Below are 21,801 nucleotides of genomic sequence, written 5' to 3' on the forward strand. Positions count from 1 at the left end.
ACACTTCCTCTTATTAAATCTCATTTGGTTTCTTCCTGCCCATCTCTCCAGCTGGTCCAGGTCTTGCTGAATGGCAGCACAGCCTTCTGGCATGTCAGCCACTCCTCCCAGCTTTGTGTCATCAGTGTACTTGCTGAGGGCAGACACTATTCCCTCATCAAGGTCATTGATGAAGATGTTGAACAAGACCGGACCCAGCACCGACCCCTGGGGAACACCGCTAGTCACAGACGGACTCTGCACTGCCGATCACCACCCTCTGAGCTCGGCCAGTCAGCCAGTTCTCAACCCACCTTACTGTCTACTCCTCTATCCCACACTTTCTCAGCTTTGCTAGAAGGATGTCATGGGAGACAGTATCAAAAGCCTTGCTGAAGTCAAGGTAGATGACATCCACTGCTCTCCCCTAATCTACTCAGCTGGTGATGCCATCATAGAAGGCAACAAGGTTGGTCGAGCATGACTTCCCCTTGGTGAATCCATGCTGACTACTCCTCATAACCTTCTTCTCTTCCAATCACTGGGAGATGGCCTCCAGAACAAGCTGTTCTAACACCTTTCCAGGGACAGAGGTGAGACTGACTGGCCTGTAGTTTCCCAGATCCTCCTTGCCGTTTTTGAAGACCGGAGTGACATTGGCTATCCTCCAGTCTTCAGGCACCTCTTCTGTTCTCCAAGACCTTTCAAAGATGATAGAGAGCGGTTTGGCGATCACCTCCACTAACTCCCTCAGCACATGTGGATGCATCCTGTTGGGGCCCATGGATTTGTGTGTGTTGACCCCACTCAGACACTCCTGAACCACTCCCTCGTCAATCAGAGGGGAGCTGTCCACTTCCCAGACTCCTCCCTCCAGGATCCAGGAGTCCCGGGGAGGACTCTTTGAAGCAAAGACTGGAGCAAAGAAAGTATTCGGTATCTCCGCCTTCTCACTGTCTCCCGTTACCAGGACACCCCCCTCGTTCAGCAAGGGACCCACATCATCCCTAGTCTTCCTTTTACTGTTTACGTACTTAAAAAAAAAAACAAAAACAAACAAAAAAAAAAAAAACAAAAAAAAAAACAAAAAACAAACAAACAAAAAAAAAAACAACTTCTTAGCATCCTTTCTCTCTTTTGCAAGCTTCACCTCCAGGTGGGTTTTAGCCTTCCTTGTCGCGTCCCTGCAGGCCCTGACAACACTCCTATACTCCTCCCAAGAGGACAAGCCCTTCTTCCACATGTCATAGACCTTCCTCTTCCTTTTGATCTTGTCGATGAGCTCCTTGCTCATCCACGCAGGTTTCCTGCCCCCCTTCCCTGATTTCCTGCTCTTCGGGATGCACCAATCCTGAGCTTGGAAGAAGTGCTAGTTAAATGTAGCCCAGCTCTCACATGCACTCTTGCCTTCTAGCAACCTAGCTCATGAGATACCCCCAAGTAGGTCCCAGAAGAGGTTGAAGTTGGCTCTCCAAAAGTCCAGGGTTGCAATCCTGCTTTTAGCCTTACTTCTTCCACCAAGTTCCATCTTGAAGTCCACCATCTCATGGTTGCTGCATCCCAAGCTGCCCCCAACCTTCACATCCCTAACAAGCCCATCCCTGTTGGTAAGAACAAGGTCCAGAAGCACCCCCTGCCTCGTTGGTTCCTCCACTACCTGCATCAGAAAATTGTCTTCAATGCATTGTAGGAACTGTTTGGACTGCGCGTGCCTGGCCAAGTTGCTTACCCAACAGATGTCTGGATAATTCAAGTCCCCCATGAGAACAAGCACCTGGGATTGTGAGGCTACTTCCAGCTGCTTGCAGAAGGCCTTGTCAACCTCCTCCTCTAGATCTGGTGACCTGTAGTACACCCCCACAACAGTGTCCCCCATATACCAGCCCACCCCTTAATTCTCACCCACAAGCTCTCCACTTGTCCTTCACCTTCCCCCAGGTGGAGCTGGGTATATTCTAGTTGTTCCCTCACATAAAGGGCAACCCCACCCCCTCACTTCCCCAGCCTTTCTTTCCTAAAAAGGTCATAGCCCTCCATTACAACGTTCCAGTCATGCGAGCTGTCCCACCACATCTCTGTGATTGCAATGAGATAGTGGCCCCACAATTGTACACAGATCTTGAGCTCATCCTGTTTATTTCCCATGCTCCATGCATTGGTATACAGGCATTTTAGGGAAGCAGCAGGCACAGTTACCCCTGGAGGGATGCAAGAAGAAGATTCTGGATGGGGTATCAGGAATATTACCTTCTCTGAGGAGCCCTCGGACAATCCTATGGGACAACTCGGAGGAGGACATTTGTTGTCGACGGAAGGAAGACAAGCGCACTCAATATGAGTGATCAGCAAGCTCCATTTTATTGCCCGAATAGCCTAACTTTTATAGTGAACTTAACAGGGGCAGACAGTGTCTCACACAAGATCATTGGTCAAAAGAACTCAGACAAACAGTTACAAGAAAACAACCCCACCTGCAAGAAAACAACCCCCTTGTGATTAGCAGTCACATAGACCTTGTCCTTGAAGCCAGCTGCTGGTAACAGTATTTTTCTGAGTTCCTTAATTGGGCGATATGATAGTCATTGCCGTGGGAGCTTCTCACAGTTACTCTGGTAGCTTGGTTTGCTCAGCTACAGCAGGCCATGGGATTCTTACTGTCTCAGCTGCTTTATGTCTACGTGACCTATTTCAATTAACCATTCCTCTACAGGAGATTTTTCCCTACTATCTTCATCAGTGACAGCAGTGACAACTTCACCCAGCCCTTCTCCGTCACTTTTAGCTCCCCTCCCTTCCCCTGTCAAATCTAGTTTAAAGCCCTGGTAATTAGCCCAGAGAGCTTGCTCCTCAACACACTTGTGCCCCACTTGCTGAGTTGGAGTTGGTCAGCAGCCCACATACCTGGCTTCTCAAAGTGCTGCCCAAGATTAAAATACCCAAAAGCCTTGGTCCAGACACCACCCCCTCACCCAGTCATTTACCTGTCCCGTTCTCCTTCTTTCTGGGTCCTGGTCACCCATGGGGAGAACAGATGAGAATACTGCCTGCACCCCTGATCCCTTCAACAACCTTCCCAGGGATGCAAAGTCCTTTTTAATATTACTAATTTTTCTTGTTGCAGCTTCCCGGGACCCAGCCTGAATGACATCAAGGGGATAGTAATCCTCCGGTTTAATGAGCTGTGGCAGAGCCTTCCTAACGTCTCTGACACGCGCTCCAGGAAGACAGCACACCTCTCTGGAGAGGTTATCCGGGCAGTAAATGGGAGCCTCAGTGCCCCCCAGCAAGGTGTCTCCAATCACTAAGACTCTCCACCCTTTTTTTGTGGCACTGGTTTTGATGCAGTGCTCCACTCGGCCCCGATCCCTGTGCTTGGTACTTCCCTCATTCTTGACATGCTTCTTGGGGCCTGGGTTCCAACTACTGTCCAGACCATCATCCTTTTCCTTTTCCTGCCCAAGAGCCTCAAGTCTATTACCCAGGGACACCGTGGGGGTTGGGGGCAGACGCCTCCTTCTGCTTCGAGCTGAGACAAGGGTCCAGCCCCTTTCCTCTCATAGGCAGTTGAGCCCTCTGTCCTGCAGGTGAGCAGCTGGATCGGCTACTACCCCTTGCAGGGTAATGTCACAGGCAAACTGAATGTAAGACTCCTTTGTGAGTGTACAAACCCATTGCCTTCCTACCGTTCCCTTCACCTATTGCCATGCCCTCCAAAACCTTTACAGGCGCACAGAACCAGTCCATTATCCTTGCCTGTAGTTGTACTAAAGACTCAGAAGAGTCCCCCAAGGTTCATTTTAAATCCAGCCAGCCATGCTAGGAACCACCAAACTGCGCTCTGGTGCTGTGAAAGCTTCTTCTGTTTCCAAATGCTTCCTAGAAATGATCTGGCAATTACTCTGTGGTGGGAAGTCACAGTCTTCATCCTGCTCTGTTCTGGTTATTGTCAGTTCTGTGCCAGGTACGAGTGAGAACGCTCTTTGTGCTTTGAAGTGACTACTGGAGTGCAGGCCCCTTTGCAAGCGTAGCTCCTTGCCAGGTGGAGACTATCCTCTGTGTTCCTGTTAGTGAAGAACCTGAGCCCCGGCCAGGTTTGAGGGCAGTTACAGCACAGTCACCTGTTAGAGGTGGAAAACTCAGGTATTGCAAGTAGGAGGCTAATACAAAAGAAAAAAAAAAAAGTGAGGAAGTGCTTTGCCTGGGTTAAACCTCCTGTTACAGTAGGCACTTCAGCTCAAAGCCACACAAGGAGGCAGTGTAGTTATTCCCCTGCTGTAGCTCTCTACAATCCTTCCTTCCCTGCCCATTTGCTGTCTACCTTCTTGCCCTCTTTTATTCTCATTACCTGGAGATCTGATTTCCAGCTGCTGTCCCACTTTGTATCACTGTTTTGCAGCTGGCAGGTAAAACTGTCCCAGTTTTGCCTCAAGTGAAGGATTCCTGCTGCACAGAGCTACTGCTTCTTCCTACTGCATGCATGAAATAGATTTTGAAATGCTCCCTGGGCTGTAAGGCATGTGTTGAGGCTTCAGCTTTCCTGAGAGGACAGGAGGAAGGCGGAAATCAGTTTTTACCCATCTTTAAAGCTGCTGCTTGTAATCTTTTATTTTCATAAGAACTTGTGTTTTCAGTCAAATCAGATGAAGAGGAAATGATGTGCAGGCAGTGCCTCAGACCAGCTCAGTGTTCCAAACCAATGCATCAGCAATAGATCTGCCACTGCTTTTCTATCACTGGCCAGCGCACCTTCAACAATCAGTAGCCAAAGCACTGAAGTGCAACACAGCACAGTTCAAACACTGGTTATCCACGTTTTATTTGTTCCACATAAGTACTATCCAGTTAACATGAAAAGACAGATTTATGAAAATAGGTGATCCAGACTATACCCTAGTCAGCTCTGAATTACACAAAGATTACTTTGAGGAATACTTTATAACAGATCTACCTACCCTAGAACCTAGCATGACCCTGTTCTGCCTCTGGGCAGTTACCCTAGCTCGTTGGCTTTGCTACATCAGACCAAAATACAACTTCATAGCAAAGCTGGTATGAATAAGTGCCATGGTGATAAGAAAAAAAGTATTTAATGCAACAGTAACTTTGGTACCTGGAGCAGGATGAAGTTGAGTTTTGAGATACTTCCACTGTACACGGATATAGAGTGAATTATGAAAGAGAGTGCTTAACTTCGAAATTCAAAATTTATTTACAGGTTTTCACTAAAAAAAGGAAACAAACTCTCCTTCTGGATATAGTCTGCTCTGCAAAACACTGGAATTAGAGATCATTAAGTTCATTTACACATTTTACAGATTTATCTTTGTATACAACAATGTACGCTTTAGTCATCAAGACATCAGAAGAAGAGATGATAAACTAAGCTGTTTTAAAATAATGAAACTGGCAGGTTTCCTTTGGCTTTCTCCACTTGAAAAATAAGCTAAAACAATTTAAGACACTTTAGCAAAGTTGAACAGAAAAGACAAAAAGTCTAACTTTTCTAAAAAGGTATCTGAGGATCAGTAATCTTAAACCCAGCCTTGCTATTTAACACAGGACCTAACCCAGCAGCCATAACTGAGGCAAGATCCTTGCCAAAGGCCTTAACAATATTCTCTGTGAAAGAACTACAAGATGATACCCATAGTTTCAGTGAGTTGTTAAATGAACAAAGGCAGATGGAGAGGGGGAGAAGCAGCAGCAGCAATTGTCAAGTCTGCAAATTTGCCTTTTTTAAAAAAATAAAATGTTATTATTATTATTATTATTATTAATAAAATTTGAAAAGGAAACATTCTCCCACATTACCCAGAAAGTCATAATACAAATGGTTCCCCACTTCCAACACACTACTTACTCACCATGCAGGTTTAACACACTTAGAAAAAAAAATAAAAGGCAATGCCTGACAGAACAATAACAAATGCTAAACACTACTACCATCTGCTAAATAAACACAGAATTGCCTCAGTTTACATACAGATTTTTAGATTTTGCATAGCAGTCACACCTATTTTCATCTGCTTCACACCAAACATTACCTATTTGAAAAGGCTATTGAACACCAAGAGAAAAATCCCAGTCTCAATCAAACCAAGAACACTCTGCTTCCAATTTGAATAGAATCAGAAATTTACCCATCTGGTTTTATCTCCCTCGCTATCACGAGACTTCAATAATTTTTAACATGCTTGGAGCCTAATCCATATTCCCTTAAATCATAGAATATCCCGAGTTGGAAGGGACCCACAAGGATCATTGAATCCAGCTCCTGGCACCGCACAGGTCTACCCAAAAGTTTAGACCATGTGACTAAGTGCACACTCCAAATGCTTCTTAAACTCCAACAGGCTTGGTGCAGTGACTACTTCCCTGGGGAGCCTGTTCCAGTGTGTGACCACCCTCTCAGTGAAGAACCTCTTCCTGATGTCCAGCCTGAACCTCCCCTGTCGCAGCTTGACACCATTCCCGCAGGTCTTATCACTGGTCACTAAAGAGAATAAATTGGCACCTGCCCCTCCACTCCCCCTCATGAGGAAGCTGTAGACCACAATGAGGTCTGTGGTAAATAGTACTGTGGTAGTAACTGAAATAAAAATCACTTTTTTTTTAATTTAGGAATAATTTGGGAAGTATATTGAAGGAAATTCATCCCTGAGTAACAAGACATTTAAAAACCGCATCCTATTGATACTCATTGCAACACGTTACGACGCATTCTCTAACAGTCAACGCGATTAACAGGAAGCAACAGAACTTGTCACAGTCCAGTATATTTGCAGCACTGTTGCATTAATCCCATTATCTTGTTTAATGAAACTGAAAGTGAACATTAGGAAATAGGATAAATAGAAATAGTGTCTTTATTATTTTAAGTTGAATGTCAAACTGGCAGCTAAACCATGCTGGATCCCAGAAAACTCAGAGCAGTGACAGCTAGCAACTTGCTTCTTTGGATGTCCAAAAGATTTTGCAACAGGTATCTTCAACCAAACAACAGGAGGAGCACAATGGTAATGGAGTTCACTGCTATTAATGGCACTGCAGAGAAAGAACAAGAGTAATTGGAGACCACCTTCTAAGGAGCAGAAGTTTAAAAAATACACCTCATTTTCTTATGCAGGATCAAGATTAGTGTAAGGAATTCAGGATCACAGCCTAGGGTTCTAAAAGCTAGTAGGAAGCAACAGTACAAATATTTATTGCCTCTTAACTTTGGCTCAAACATCCCTTTCTCCAAATGTCTGTTTCTGTCCCTGTTTTTACTACAGTTTAGAAAAAATGTACCAGTTTTTACTTGTCTTGCCCACCACAAAGTAAGATTTGTTCCTTGCTGTTTATAAAATACATACTTGCACTTATAAAATGAATTTTGATATGCTTTATAGTGAAAAACTATTGGTAACTTATAAGTTAAGAACGTTCCCCCTCCCCATCCATCTAAGCATGGGCTTACCTTTAAGAATCCCAAGAATTACATTTCCCTCACCTGGTACTTCACATAAAACTGCACTGAGCCAATGTGAACCTGTTCCATACTAAGCTTCCTCCCAGACCCCAGGAAAAGGTAAGATGCCACAGTGGCACCTTACAGATGCAGATGTCCAAATCGGCCCTGCCTGAAAAGCAGGGAACATTTTACGCTTCAACAAACTTAGAGCATAAGCACTGCACACTGCAACATGCACCTTCCTATAGAATCCATGCATGAACCCAAAAGAAGGACAGACTGGATGATAAGCAGAGAGGAAGGAATTAGCCATAGATCTGTTGCTGTTGGGATTTTAGAGAGGGCAGAACGATGGAAATGAAAGGAGCTGTTGTGGCAGAAGAGAGGAGTGGGGAACTCGAAAATGGATGTAGAAGGCCATCTGGCCCATCTGGCTTTGTCGCAGGTGGAGATGTTTGTGTGGCCTCAGCCCGAGCTTCTCACATCCTGGCCAGGTGTGCCAAGCCCGTGCTCACTGGGTGGAGGGGGAAGAAGTTCTGCACATTGGTCCACCATCATTTTAGAAGTGTTGGAGCTGTCAGTGTGCTTTATTAGGAGCCTACCTGACTGCATCCATTTGAGGGGTATAGACGAACAATGTCGCAGCTAGGGTTGGGCTAGAGTGTGATGCCTGGCCTTTGGCCGTGCCAAGATTAGATGATGTAGGGAAACATGCAGTCAAACTCAAGGCAGCTGGGGAGGTTTATTACCTTAAGAGAAACATTCAGTTTTTTGATGTCAGATTAAATTCTGTCTCTAGGACTTGTCCCCTCTATGCTTTGATTCCCAATCTGCAAAATGTCTAATAGCATAAAGTTCCAATATCACTAGGAAGTTGTAAAGATCATTCACATTAGAGATGGTGAAATATTCAGAGGTCATAAACGGATCTAAAATAAACATTATTTTGAACTGTGATCTGAATGTCTTTTGGCTTTCCTTTTCAGTATGTTCCATGATGCTGAAGAAGGCTTTCACACCACCTTAGTTTCCAAGGAAGAAGGTGCTTTACTTTCCTGTTTGTTTTCATCAGCATTTAAAATCAGTTTTGCAGTGTTTATTTGTGTGACAACAGCAGTGAGAGGCTCTAGGTAATAGCAATGTTATCAAATGTTAGCAAATGTACAAGATTTAACAGATACAGCTTTGTGAATGAGCTCAAAAGGAAGGAAGGAATTAGCCATAGATCTGTTGCTGTTGGGATTTTAGAGAGGGCAGAACGATGGAAATGAAAGGAGCTGTTGTGGCAGAAGAGAGGAGTGGGGAACTCGAAAATGGATGTAGAAGGGGAAATCTAAGCCAGATTTCAGACCATTAATTTTTGAAATAAACCCAAGAGCCAAAAAGGATGGAAACTGAAATTGAAAAGGGTGGAAGTGGATGGAGAGTGCTGGCAAGAGAAGCAGTAAGATATGGGATCCTGCAATGACTTTACTGCAAAAAAGTGAATAATATCTGAAATGACAGTGCTGTGGTCTAGCAGTGTGGGGCTACACTATTCCATCCTTAGATCCATAGGGCTGGGTTTCAGCATCAGCTCTGTGAAGCAGTTTGGGATTGTCCTTTGGTAGATAAACACCCATGAGTTAATTAACTGAGCTGCAAGATTTTTGAAGAAAAACTAGTTGACAGGAATGCCCTCCTAACTCACAGATGGTCAGTCACCCCTCTCAGTCCATGGTTTGCAGCAGAAGGACCTGTGTGCAACCTGTGACAACCTGGTGTCCTTTTGCAAAAGGTTGCATTTCCTAAAGCTGCTTGTTGGCAAAACTCACCTGTGGTTTCCATCTGCTTTTCAAGGTTCATCACTGATTACTTATAACATTATCATAGTGTCTCTCAGTGGCAGTCTGTTACTGTTGGTTGTGATCAGCATAGCAGTGAAAGTTCTCCTGAGGTGAGTGGCAGCAGGGGAGGACCCAGGGTCACCAAGGAAATGTGTGCAGTGAGGAATTCCTGCAGGAGCCAAGTATAATCAGGGGAGCCCATGGAAAGAGCCTGCCAAAACCCATTGCGTCTTGGGGTCCTCGGTTACACAAATTCTTTCTCCATCAGCCTTACAGTGGGGTGCATTAACGGTGGCTAGAGAACTGCTAGGGCACTTGTTTGGGTAACACCATTTTAGGGAAATGACATTTGGTTTTGTTTTATATCTGAACCAAATTCTTTGACCTCTCCCCAGATTTTATATATGTATATGTATATTGAAAATTTATTAAGGAATATTAAGAGACCCAAGCCCCTAATTTCTCACTACTGACAACATTTTCATTTTTGGAAGAACAACCAGAAATCACAAGATAAGAGACATTCCTTGAGATGTGTATTTCTATAATGAGGAAATAGGTAATATATTTTGAGAAATCCCTTCAAATAAAAATTTTGTTCAGCTTTAGTTTGAATGCAACTAGCCAAATGGAGAAGAGGATAAGACCCTTTTAATGTTAAAGGACGAAAAGATAAGAGGCAGTGTAAAAGGACACCTCCATAATTAATTAAATCAGCTCTATCACCAGCACCCCAGCTATCAGTTCTGTACTGCTGTTAGCTATATCCTGTTATTAATTGGTTTGGCTTCAAATACAAATGGCTCTTTGCGGGAAAGGAACTCACAGATGGCTTTGCACTGTTTCACACGTCCCTGAATTAGAGATAATGAGGAAATAAGTGGTAGAAACAAAAACATGAGCAAGGTCGAGATAAATTAACCTGGCTACAGTGTTAAAGATGGCCAATTGCTGGCTGGCTTGAGGCGCATGTCTGAGGGTCTCTAACCAATTGTATGACAGATTCGGGCGTGTGGGCAGCGCATGGGGCTACGGGGAAAGTATATGTAGTGGAGGAAAATGGCAATAAAGGTCTTCTGTTCAAGAGCCATCAGGAGTCCGTGTCTTTCATCCCTTCAGCTCTTCATGCTTAATCTAATACCTAATGATTTGTTTCATCCCATTTCTGTCGCACCAGGCACTGCACCTCACATTACTCCTCCAAAGACCTTGGTACACATGCAGTGGTCCTGGAAAATACTGCAGTGATGAACAAAAGCTCTGATAAGATTTCAACAGTGGATTTGACTGGCCCGGTGTGTGTAAGTTACATTTCTGACAGGCACACTGTATCCACAGAGTTCGCCAACTCTGAAGAGACAATTTCCATTTTTGTGTTACTGTTCTTCTCCTTCTCTGTCTCGATAACACCCCTGGATTCACCACCAGAGCAGTGACAGCCCCCAGCTTGTCTCGTCAGAAGCTTTCTTCTGGAGAGAAAAGTACACAAAGGGCTCAGGGGTGTATGCTGGTGTGTGATGGACGGATGTGCCCCACTTCCCTTCCACCACCATAGCTTTGGACTGTGAACTCGTACCACACCAGTATTAGAAAAAGAAGGAAACTGGGATTTTTTCTGGAAGTGGAGAAAAAAGAAGGACAGACTGGATGACAAGCAGAGAGAGCAGCTGTTTGGTAAAAGAAAGAGACACATGCCGGCATTATGTCATTAAAGCACAGAAACAAAACTTCACAGATGAGAGTTTAAACAAACGATCATCATCATCTTACCTCTCATAACGGTTCGTACAGATTGAACGAGGTTCATTAGCTGTGCTTTAATTCCTGGTGCGTCTCCAAATCCTCCAATCCCTTGATCACTTGCCCAGCCAACTGTGTCACATGAAAATAGGCAGCCATGTTAACAACAACAAAAAAACGAAGCCATTCAACAAACGCTATCAGCGATATTAACGAGTGATCTACCTTGAGTATGGTTGAGTTTATCACTAACATTAGAAAAGCAAACTACAAACCAATTAGCTTCATTTCAGATTCTATTGCTTGAAACAATATACCACAAACTGTTAAACATCTTAATGAACGCAACGGTAACAAGAGATCAATGTTTCTGCAAAGGAAACCCTTACCTTTTTAATATACTACTATTCTCTGCATGACAGAGAACCAAGTGAGTTTATTTGGACTTTAGAAAAGCATCCGCCAAAATAATATTAAAAAGATTGCCTACATCTGCTCACAGGCCTTTACCAGAAGATAAAAGAACAAGTAATTGCTGGGTATGAAGCAACACTTCAGAAACGAGCTACACAATGGAAACAGAACAAATTCCAAACTGGGACGATGATTTTCTGAAGTGCTACAGAAATGACTCAAACTTTTTGGGTGGCAGCTCAGCAACTGAGCCAGTGTTGACAAACATTGTGATGGGAATGAACATTTAGAGATGGGCTATCTGTGGCTGGCCTGCCTGTCAAAGAACAACAGAGCTGAGTGCCACTGGAAACAGCCTGAATTGGCTTTGCTTAGTGTGTAGTGATGTTTAAAGGCAAACAGTGTCAGGATGCACAAGGAGTCACTAAGAAAACATCAGAAGGTTTAAAATGGCTTTCTCTAAATCATGCAGACTGCCTGCAGGGACATTTTTAATTCTCTGAGCACAGACAAACATAAAGCAAGCAGTGAGGCAGGTTTCATACTTCGGTATGAAATGCCACCACACCAACAGGAGTGGAAAACACAAAACCCCAGGAAAACACAAAAACAGGAGGGCATGAGAAGCCTTCCCTGCCAAGGCAGTGGGGAGATGAGCTACAAGGAGACAGAGCACAGCACCATCCCCCAGCAATAGGACTGCGTATTTTTGGTCCCGCTGCTCACAACCCTTACACATTTGGGGATGAGCAGGGCAGACATAGGAGGGACTGACCCTGTGCAGAGATGCACGGTGCAACCTGTGAATTTCTTTCCTCCAGAGACAGCTTGGGAGCGATTTCCTTCTCTTTCACCCCTTTTTCCTTCCTTGTCTCTCTTGCTCTGCTAGCACCAGGCTGGGTGCTGTGCTCCCACCTGGATAAGCCTGCGGTTATTCCCAAGACTCACGCAGGCTTGGTGAGGGGCTTGACCCCTCCATCATCCCACACGTCTTGGGGTTCCTGGAGCTCCAGGAAAGGACAAGTAAAACCAAAGCCCCAGCTGAGTCCCACCAGGGGGCAGGCGGAAGGGCCAAGAAATGTCACTCCTGCCCAAATTCCCGCTTCGGCCTGACTTAGAGCAACCAGGACTCTGAGTGAGGAGTCACAAAATGGAAAACCTCATCAGGAAACCTTGGATGAGAGGTCATCTCCATCTCAGGTCATCTCCTGGGACACCGAACATCTTGGCTGTCTGGGGCTTTTCTGTGCTTTATGGTTGGTTTCTGTTGATTGTTTATTTTTGCTCCTAAAGGCCGGTGATGCCCAGCCTTGGGTGCAGTGGGAAGCAGAGCGTGACTCCACAGAGGTCCCTTCCAGCGAGTGGTGCAAGGCAGAGGAAACTGACTTGCGAAAAACGGACTCCACAATCAGTAAGATTGTAAAGTAGGTATGTTTATTCAGTGCTGGGCTGGGTAGTCCCAGCTTTGGGGGGGCAGTCCCGCCAAAGTCGTGCGCACCTGACGCGGCAACTTGCCTTGGTTCTATGCAGTAAAGAGTTACATATGCATGAAGTTTCACAATACGGCTGTACATATTCATAACCTGTCCCCGCTTCGTATTAAAGTTAGTTCCAAGGAGTCAATTCCATAAACTCCTCCCATCTGCACTTGCGCAGTGTCTCCTGGTGGTGGCCCTCGGGGGTCGTGGGGATGAAGATTGATGACTCTTCCTCATCACTGATGGTTGACATCTTGTCTTTGCGCAGACTCAGTTGCTCCTTGGCTCTTGTCCATCTGCAGGACCAGTTTCTGCCAGTTTCTTAAGATAGGCTCACACTCTTATTAGGAGGCTGACCTTGGTAAGGGGCCCAAGGCTTCTTGCTTTAGTTAATTTGCACAATGCACCATAGACAATGCAAAGGCACTAAGTAGCAGCCTAGTTTAATGCCATCGGTGCTCTATCTCTACTTGATAAGATTCTCCTCACTCCCTCTCTCAGTCCCCCCTTTTCTAAAAAGTTAGTAAATTCTTTCACTATTTCTAGGTTCAATACAGTGTTGGTTGGACACGTTATCCACATCCCCTCCTCCCAATCCATTGCTGCCAGTGTGCTGGCAGGTGATGAGGGTGCAGCCCGTACAAACTTCCGCCACATGGATGTTGTGCATTGGACTTCATCAGGGTCTTTAGGTGTCTGGGCATCGTTTAAATCACTATAAAGCATCTCCAGCACAGCTAATTCCTGCGGCTGCTGGAGGCCCTTATCCATAGTGGTCCATTTGCCTACTTGGTATACAATATCTTCCTTGTGGAGATACCTTTCTTTCACAGCCATTAGGATTCGCCTCCAGAGGCTGAGAACTTGTGCCTCTCTCCCAATTACTCTATCAATGAGCCTTTCTCTAGAGAGGGATCCCAGCTGCTTGGCTTCATTGCCTTCTAGCTGTTGGCTATTGGCCCCAGTGTCCCAGCATCGAAGCAGCCAGGTGAGGATGTGCTCACCTGGATGACGATTGAAATCCTTTCGTATTTCTCACAGCTCACTCAAGGACAGAGATCGAGTAGTTTCTGATTCATCTATGATTTCAGTCTCTTCTCCCTGATGTTGCCGTGATGATGCTGCTTTAGAGCTGCCTGCCTTTTCCTCTTCTCCCTCATCCTTAGGAGGAGCTTCTTCCCTTGCTAAATGACCTGATCTCCGTTTCCACTGTTTTGTCTTTACTATAGGGGCGACTGATACCATAGATGGTTGGTCCTCTGGGGTGGTCATAGTGTGTGCTATCTCATCATCAAATTCAGGAACTTCCCTATCCCCTTGAGGGTGCTGGGCAATGTTAATTGACATTTGATAGGCGTAAGCCAGACCCCAGCAGAGTGCAGCAAGCTGGTGGAGTTCTCTAGTATTGCCAGGGTCAGGGCATACATCTTTCAAACATTCTACCAGTTTTCTTGGATTTTGCACTTGTTCAGGGGTGAAGTTAAGAACCATTGGAGGAGAAAACCGTGATAGGTACCTGCCCAAATCCCCCCACACACCTTGCCCCCCACAACTACTTTGTCTGGGGACAGGTCCTTGGATAATATTCTTAATAAACTGCTTTACCTTGGGGAAGAAGACAAACACTAGAACTAGTAATAGGAGGATAATATCCGACCAAGGGTATCCAAAATACTCAAAGGCTGCTGTAATTAGCCCACAGGGAGAAAAGTAGAAGGCACCACCCCCGATATTATTCACTGATTGACTGCTAGGGGCAAAAAAGAAGATGCTGTAATTCTTAATATTTCCAAAAAGATAATCTCCAGGAGACCAGGAAGATAACAGTGCAGGGCCTGAGTACCAGACAAAACTGAAGGCCAGCATGTTACAGCACAACATGATAAAGAAACCAAGCACAGACTTCAACACTTTCTCCGATCGGATGTAAAGGAAAAAAGAGAACAGGGAATGGACTACATACAACATAGTCACACAGAAAAATATTAACAGAAAACCGAACATTGTGACTACCAGTATGTTAGTTGTAAATACTTCAACCAATGCTATTGTTTTCTTAACCCTCGAGCCCCACGTTGGGCGCCAAAAAAGACTGTGGTGGTTTTACTCAGGTGGGCAGCCAAGCTCCACCACAACCGCTCTCTCACTCCCCCTCTCCTCAAAGAGGAAGGGGGAGAAAATACAACACAGAGAACTCGAGGTTTGAGATGAGAAAGGTTTAATTAAAGGGAAAGGGAATGGGGAGAAAAAAGAAACAAAAGAATCAATAAGTCCGCGCGGAAGCACAGAGAGAGGGGAAAAAAAAATTATTCTCTACTTCCCATCAACGAGCGATATTCGGCCACGTCCTGGGAAGCAGGGCCTCAAAACGCGTAGTGGTTGTTCAGGAGGAACAGTCCCCTCCCCCATGAGAGCCCCCCCCTTTTTATTGCTGAGTGTGACATCAGGTGTTATGGAGCATCCCTTTGGTTGGTTTAGGTCAGCTGCCCTGGCGATGTCCCCTCCCCATCACTTGCCCACCCCCAGCCTGCTGGCTCTTGGGGGCTTGGAAGGAGTCCTGATGCTGTGCCAGCACTATGCAGCAATAGACACAACACTGGAGTGATATCAGTGCTGTTCCAGCTATGAGTGCAGAGCACAGCACTGTGTGGGCTGCTGCAGGGAAAAGGTGACTCCAGCTCAGACAGACCCAACACAAGGGCTAAGACAGCCCCCGATACAATGACCCTTCCAATTTAAGGGTAAGCTTTTCTAGCACGCCCATCTCTACATAGCCAATAGAATCCTTTTTGTAGCTTGCAAATTTGCGCGAGAGAATTGAGGCTATGAGATTCTGAGTTCGTATCCTTTTTATCAGCACATATTGTGACACCTACACCATAATCTCAAGTTTTAGTAAGATTAAAAGTTACATGTTAACATTTTCGCATGGGAGTAGTTCAGATCTCTCCCCTAGATGTTCGCAATCATCCTTGCCAAATGGACATGTTCCATTTCTTGCGTGCGCAAAGGTCAATGTCCAACTCATACTGGGTATGCCCCATATGGGGAATTCTAGGTTGCCTCTAGGCAGCAGTGTGCACACCCAACAGTCAGAAAGGTTGAAACTATCACTCACTGCCTGGGTGAGTTTCACATAGGTATTGTGCACCCACTGTTCAGTTTCCTTGACCAACGATACCATTAAGACTGTGAGAAACGTAACCTTCCAGGTCACACCTGAGTAATGTTCCATGGGGTCTTGGGTGCCTTTTTCACTCTGGTGTGATGGATCCAGGCATTCTGCTCCTTGATTCTGATCTCTGTGACCTGGAACGGTCCTTCCCACTGAGGTTCCAAGGTCTTCTCTGCAAGACACTTTACATGTACATAACCTCCAGCTTGTCTATTGTGCAGTGGTCCATCTAACCCTCTACCCGGAGTCCCACTCACATGCTTTCCAATTTCATTAAGCTGTTTACCTAAGACCACCATATAGGAGGTCATGGGTTCATCCCCAGCTTGCATGGATATTCCTCTTTGTATTCCATAGGGTCATCCATATAAGATTTCAAAGGAGCTTAGCCCTTCCTTTGCCCTTGGTATATGCAAAAGGGCTAAAGGAATAGACTGAGGCCAGACCAAACTTGATTCTTGTCCCAATTTCACAATTTTCTGTTTGATTAAGTGGTTCATTTTTCTACTTGGCCACTCGACTGAGGGCAATATGTGGTATGAAGTTGCCAGTCTATACCCAAATGGCAGCTAATTTGTTGTACCACTTTTGCCCCTGTCAGAGGATATAGTTGCTGAAACTGCAAAATGAGGTTTTATTTCTTGTAATTACCTCCAGAGCCTTGGCTGTTCTGGTCAGGAATGCTTCTGGCCATCCTGAAAAGGTGTCAGTTAATACCGACAAATACTGATACCCCCTTTTCTTGGGAGTTCAAAAAAAAATAATTTACCGCTGTTTGGAGCTTGATTACTTTTATACCTGTCTAACAATGGTATACAAATTAGGCCCTATCCATTTGCTATTTAAAAACTCTTACACTACTTCAGCTCCCCAGCATGCTTTATTATGTTCTCCAATTACCATTCAATTTAATATGGTATCACAATTCTCCCATCAGAAAATTAACTCTGTCCTAACTGAAACCAGGACAGTTATTTATGTTAAACCTGTAGGTAAGATTTTCCGTTTACATCTTAGAGTATTCTACTCATTTTCGAAAGCTTTTGTTAATGCCTGGTTTTCTGTTCCTGATACTAATGCCAAAATTTGACTCTCAGATGCCCGTTCTGCTACCCCTTTGGCTCCTGCATCAGCCATTCTATTTTCCCTTTCAATATCAGTATCCCCTCCTTGATGTAGGCAGGTATACTGCAATATCTCTTCTGCATGTTTAATTGAGGAAGATAAAAGTCCTCTCTCCTTCCAAATTGCCCCGTGTGCATGCACCACACCAAAGGCATATTTCAAATCTGTCCAAATGTTTGCCAGCTCAAAAGCTCTTATCAAGGCAATGATTTCCACCTTTTGGGCTGATGTTTGTTACCGCATATCCTGTGAGGCGAAATTCCTGGCGGATGAAGCTGCTGCCATCTATATACCAATCCTCCGCATCTTCTAGGGGTGTATCCTTTAAGTCTGGTCAGCTGGAGTATACCGTGTCCGTGGTCTTGATGCAATCATGAATGGGTAATCTGGAAACTCTGTTACTAAGGAAAGAGGCTGCTGGGTTCACAGTATTAGTGCCGAAAAAAAAAAAAAAAATTAGTAAATTAATAGTCCATTATACACATTCCTTTTCTTCTTCAGTGGCTATCATTTGTGTGTTGCAACAATGTCCCCTTTTCCCAAAGGGGTCTTTCAAGCTTCAAGATCACAGTGCCAAATATGGTGGGGCTATTCTTGAACCCCTGTGGTAACACCGTCCAAGTAAGCTGAGTTTCCCATCCTCTATTAGGATTTTCCCATTCAAAGGCAAAGAGTTTCTGGCTTTCAGTTGCCACAGGAAGGCAGAAAAAGGCAGCCTGTAAATCTAGTACCGTGAACCAAACTTGTCTGTTTTTCCCATTTTGTAATTCCAATCATTTTTCCCCAATTTAAATTTCAAGCATTGCAAAAAGAAAAACAACAAAAACAACAACAACAAAAAAAAAAAAACACCTTTTCCTGTTGGCCAGTTGTTCCTCTTACATTTACAGACTACTTAACACGGAAAGAAGCTCCCTTAACCAACAAAAAATTCCAGCCTCTCTCTTCGTTTCCTAGTTTTTCTTCAACTAGTGGACCTGCTAGGGTAGATGCCCCAGGTCCCCGTCATTCCTGACTGTTGTAAATTTATTTTGCAGCCTAGGACAATTTCTTTCTGATATCAGGGGCCATTTGCCCTAGAAAGAGGCTAGCCAATTGCCTCTGTTTGTATTCTGAAGCTAGGTCCAAATTCTTTTTGTTTTGTTTTGTTTTCCATTGCATTTTGAAGTTGGTCCAAAAATTCCATAGGGGTTTCTTTTGGACCTTGTTGGAGCAGATTCTCAATTCCCAATTTAACCAGATTTTGGTATTTACATAACCGTTCATTATTTCCGGGGTGATTAGGGTCTCAGTGGGGGGTCGGTCAGGGGAATGCAATCGTTAATAGTTCCCTGAGCGGTCCCACTGGCAATCTGAGCTCACACATGAACTCAAGGTTGTTTTAAGAGTTAACTGCTTTTCTGTTTCCGTGACAACTCTCTGGGACCCATCATGGTCCCTCTGCCCCAGAGGGCTCACACCCGTGATTTTGAGATCTCGGCCTCGGGTTGAGGCAGAACTATTAACATTCCTACATCCTCTTTCCCTGCTCATTCAACTTCAAACAGCTCTGTCAAATACTACATGCCACACCTTTAACACCTTCGACAACCCTTTTAACCCTTCCTTTATCTTTCTCCAGCCTGTGCTTTTGTCATGCCAACACCAAAGGCTCAGTCAGGGGCCAACTTAATTCCACGCCTTTTCCATCCAAGATGCTGACAACATTTCATCCTATTTCCCTTCTCTCCTCAAAACCAACATTATTTGCAAGATAGTGTTATAGTCGATTGGTCCATAAAGTGGCCGTTTAGCTTATGTAGTGGCCAACATTGATTGCAATACTTAATGAAAGTCCTCTTGCTTTCTGTGCCCCCAGTTCTAACAATATCCTTCCAACGTGCCAATATGCACCCAAGGAGGCTTTCTTTAAAACGTCTTTGTTTTGGATATTACCCATTTCCTTGATTTCCCATTCATTCCCTTTTATTTATTTATATTAGTTACTGTCCCTTGTTTCAATTTCCACGCAAACCTTTTTACTGCGGGTTTTTACTATCTTTTCCTAATCTTCTTCCCAAATGTCCCAGTTCTCTGGGATTAAACTCTTCCTTCCGCATACAAACTTTACTATTTCATATTGTTAATGAGCCCTGTTCCAATCATAAATCCACAGGGCTTCAGGAAAACACCTGAAGCACTCAGCCTTCTGTCTTCTAGACAAACAATACCACCTTTTCCACAAAACTTTCATTTCAACAGGACTGAATTTCAAACCGAATGACAATTTTTCTCATGCACTTTGTTAGTAAGCCCACACAAAACAAGGAATCACTTCTGCATATCTGTCAATATGGGGGTTAAAAAAAGTATTGAGGCCTAAATAAATTTGCTCTCCCCCTTCTTACCAAATTCTCAGAGCTCAGGCCCGAACCACTAAAGAAGTGACTCTCCATTCTACCGCTTTGATAATCAGTCAGCCCCCCTCCTATTTATTTATTTAATAAATATATGCATTTATGTATTTAAGAACAAAAATAGGATTACAAGATGCACTGCCAGGCCCGTATATCGGGCACCACCAGCCAACACTTGGATAAAACACCACTTCTTTTCGGTCTGTCATGCGTTTTGTTCGTCTCTGGCCGATCCCCTCACGGAGAATATGGAATCGCGGATCGGAACTCTGCATTCGCTTTGCAGCGATGCTGCATCTCACTCACACAGCACAATCATGCAATCACACAGAGAGGCCCCTTGCACTTCTCGTTCATACCACAAGAATATATCACTTAAAACAATAACCAAACTGGTTTGTATCGTCTCTGACCGTGTTCCTCGTGGAGTAATTCACTTCACAACAATACTTTGTCTCAAACACATACGCTTACACAAATGCTTTCAACATGAGATACCCAGCCATCCCCAAATAAGATATACAATTATTACCACTCCAATTAATATCCCTCCAGCAGCTGCAAATATCATCCAGATAACCTTGTCACAATTGTGAGAGGCCCGCTTACCCTTCTCCTGCTTCTTATAGTCGTTAGCAGGTCCGTCCTGGCTCCCAAAACTGGGATGCAGCAGTAACCTCGGATTTGCTCAATCTACTCCCAAGATCGCTAGTGGCCGCTCTACCGGTCAGCCTGTAGAGTACCCTCCTCCCATATGGGGACTGTGCTGCACGCCAGATGTCTCTGTGTGATTTACCAGCTGCCCTGTCCACGCGTACGACTTACAGGCCCTTCCTCTACTGTAAAACATACCTTTTGTCTGTGGCTTCAGGAGGTTTTTGTCTGCTTCCGCAGTGTGCGGCTGATAGTGGAGGCTCCTCCGAGGAAAATACTCGGGGTGCACCTAGGGGCGTCCACTCTGCAGTCAATCCCACAGCCGAGCAGAGTGTCTCCTGGCTGGCTCACCAAACTGACTTGAGGAAAACAGACTCCACAATCAATAAGACTGTAAAGTAGGTATGTTTATTCGGCGCTGGGCAGCACAGGGGGTAGTCCCGCCAAAGTCGTGCGCACCTGACGCGGCAACTTGCCTTGGTTCTATGCAGTAAAGAGTTACATATGCATGAAGTTTCACAATACGGCTGTACATATTCATAACCTGTCCCCGCTTCGTATTAAAGTTAGTTCCAAGGAGTCAATTCCATAAACTCCTCCCATCTGCACTTGCGCAGTGTCTCCTGGTGGTGGCCCTCGGGGGTCGTGGGGATGAAGATTGATGACTCTTCCTCATCACTGATGGTTGACATCTTGTCTTTGCGCAGACTCAGTTGCTCCTTGGCTCTTGTCCATCTGCAGGACCAGTTTCTGCCAGTTTCTTAAGATAGGCTCACACTCTTATTAGGAGACTGGCCTTGGTAAGGGGCCCAAGGCTTCTTGCTTTAGTTAATTTGCACAATGCACCATAATTAGCAAAGACACTAAGTAGCATCCTAATTTAATGTGGTCAGCGCTCTATCACTACTTGATAAGATTCTCCTAACTCCCTCTCTCAAAACAGCTCAGAAACATACAGGGGAGAAGGGGAAGGAAACAACAAGAAGGGAATAGAAAAAGGGGACACAAAGCAGTGACAGGAGCCCAGCCGCCATCTTCAGAGACGGGGCCCGGGACCGTGGCGGGGGGGGGGGGGGGCGGGGGACAGGACGGGGCCCGGGGCTGGCGGCGCTGAGGGCGGGCAGGGTAGCGGCGACTCACCGTTGCGGAGGAAGCGCTCCTCGTGCAGCACGGCGACAGCGTTGACGACGAGCAGCCCGGCCTGCAGCAGCGAGTACAGCGTGAACGCCATGACACCGCCGCGACGCGCCAAAAGGAGGGAGTGGCGCTCGAGTGGGACGTTGAAGGATAAGGAGGCCCCGATGGGGCGGACACAAAATGGCGGCCCCGCCCTACCGTTGCCATAGCGGCAAACGGGTGGCTGTGGGGGGAACGGGGCCCGCTCCGCAGCCTGAGTGAATCATGGAGTCATTAGGGTTGGAAAAGCCCTCCAAAATCGTCTAGTCCAACTATCAACCTACTGAAACATGGGATTAGAAGTTAGAGAGCGATTGATTAAGAATGAATATATGCTACATTTGCGATGTCCTGTGCCTGTGCTGCGCTTAGGCCTCCAGATAAT

At 45.2% G+C, this 21,801-nt stretch overlaps 1 protein-coding gene across 5 annotated transcripts; it reads right to left on the reverse strand.

The window, feature by feature from the left end:
- Positions 1 to 6,822: 6,822 nt before the first annotated feature.
- On the reverse strand, positions 6,823 to 21,512 carry LOC116501416 (immediate early response 3-interacting protein 1-like). Of its 5 annotated transcripts, none has more exons than XM_032206964.1 (5): positions 20,439 to 21,295; positions 17,429 to 17,604; positions 16,110 to 16,237; positions 11,029 to 11,130; positions 6,823 to 7,023 (listed from the first exon to the last, which is right to left on the reverse strand). In XM_032206964.1, the coding sequence occupies exons 2-5, from the start codon at positions 17,473 to 17,475 to the stop codon at positions 6,968 to 6,970; spliced, it is 333 nt and encodes a 110-aa protein (XP_032062855.1). In that variant the 5' UTR covers positions 17,476 to 17,604; positions 20,439 to 21,295; the 3' UTR covers positions 6,823 to 6,967. The 5 variants fall into 5 exon arrangements, with proteins under 5 accessions (XP_032062855.1, XP_032062854.1, XP_032062856.1 ...); XM_032206963.1 differs by having other exon boundaries at positions 17,429 to 17,607; XM_032206965.1 differs by lacking the exon at positions 20,439 to 21,295 and adding an exon at positions 20,196 to 20,424.
- Between the last annotated feature and the right edge of the window lie 289 nt (positions 21,513 to 21,801).

The sequence above is a fragment of the Aythya fuligula genome, chromosome W (genome assembly GCF_009819795.1).
Source record: "Aythya fuligula isolate bAytFul2 chromosome W, bAytFul2.pri, whole genome shotgun sequence".
NCBI classification, from domain to species: domain Eukaryota; kingdom Metazoa; phylum Chordata; class Aves; order Anseriformes; family Anatidae; genus Aythya; species Aythya fuligula.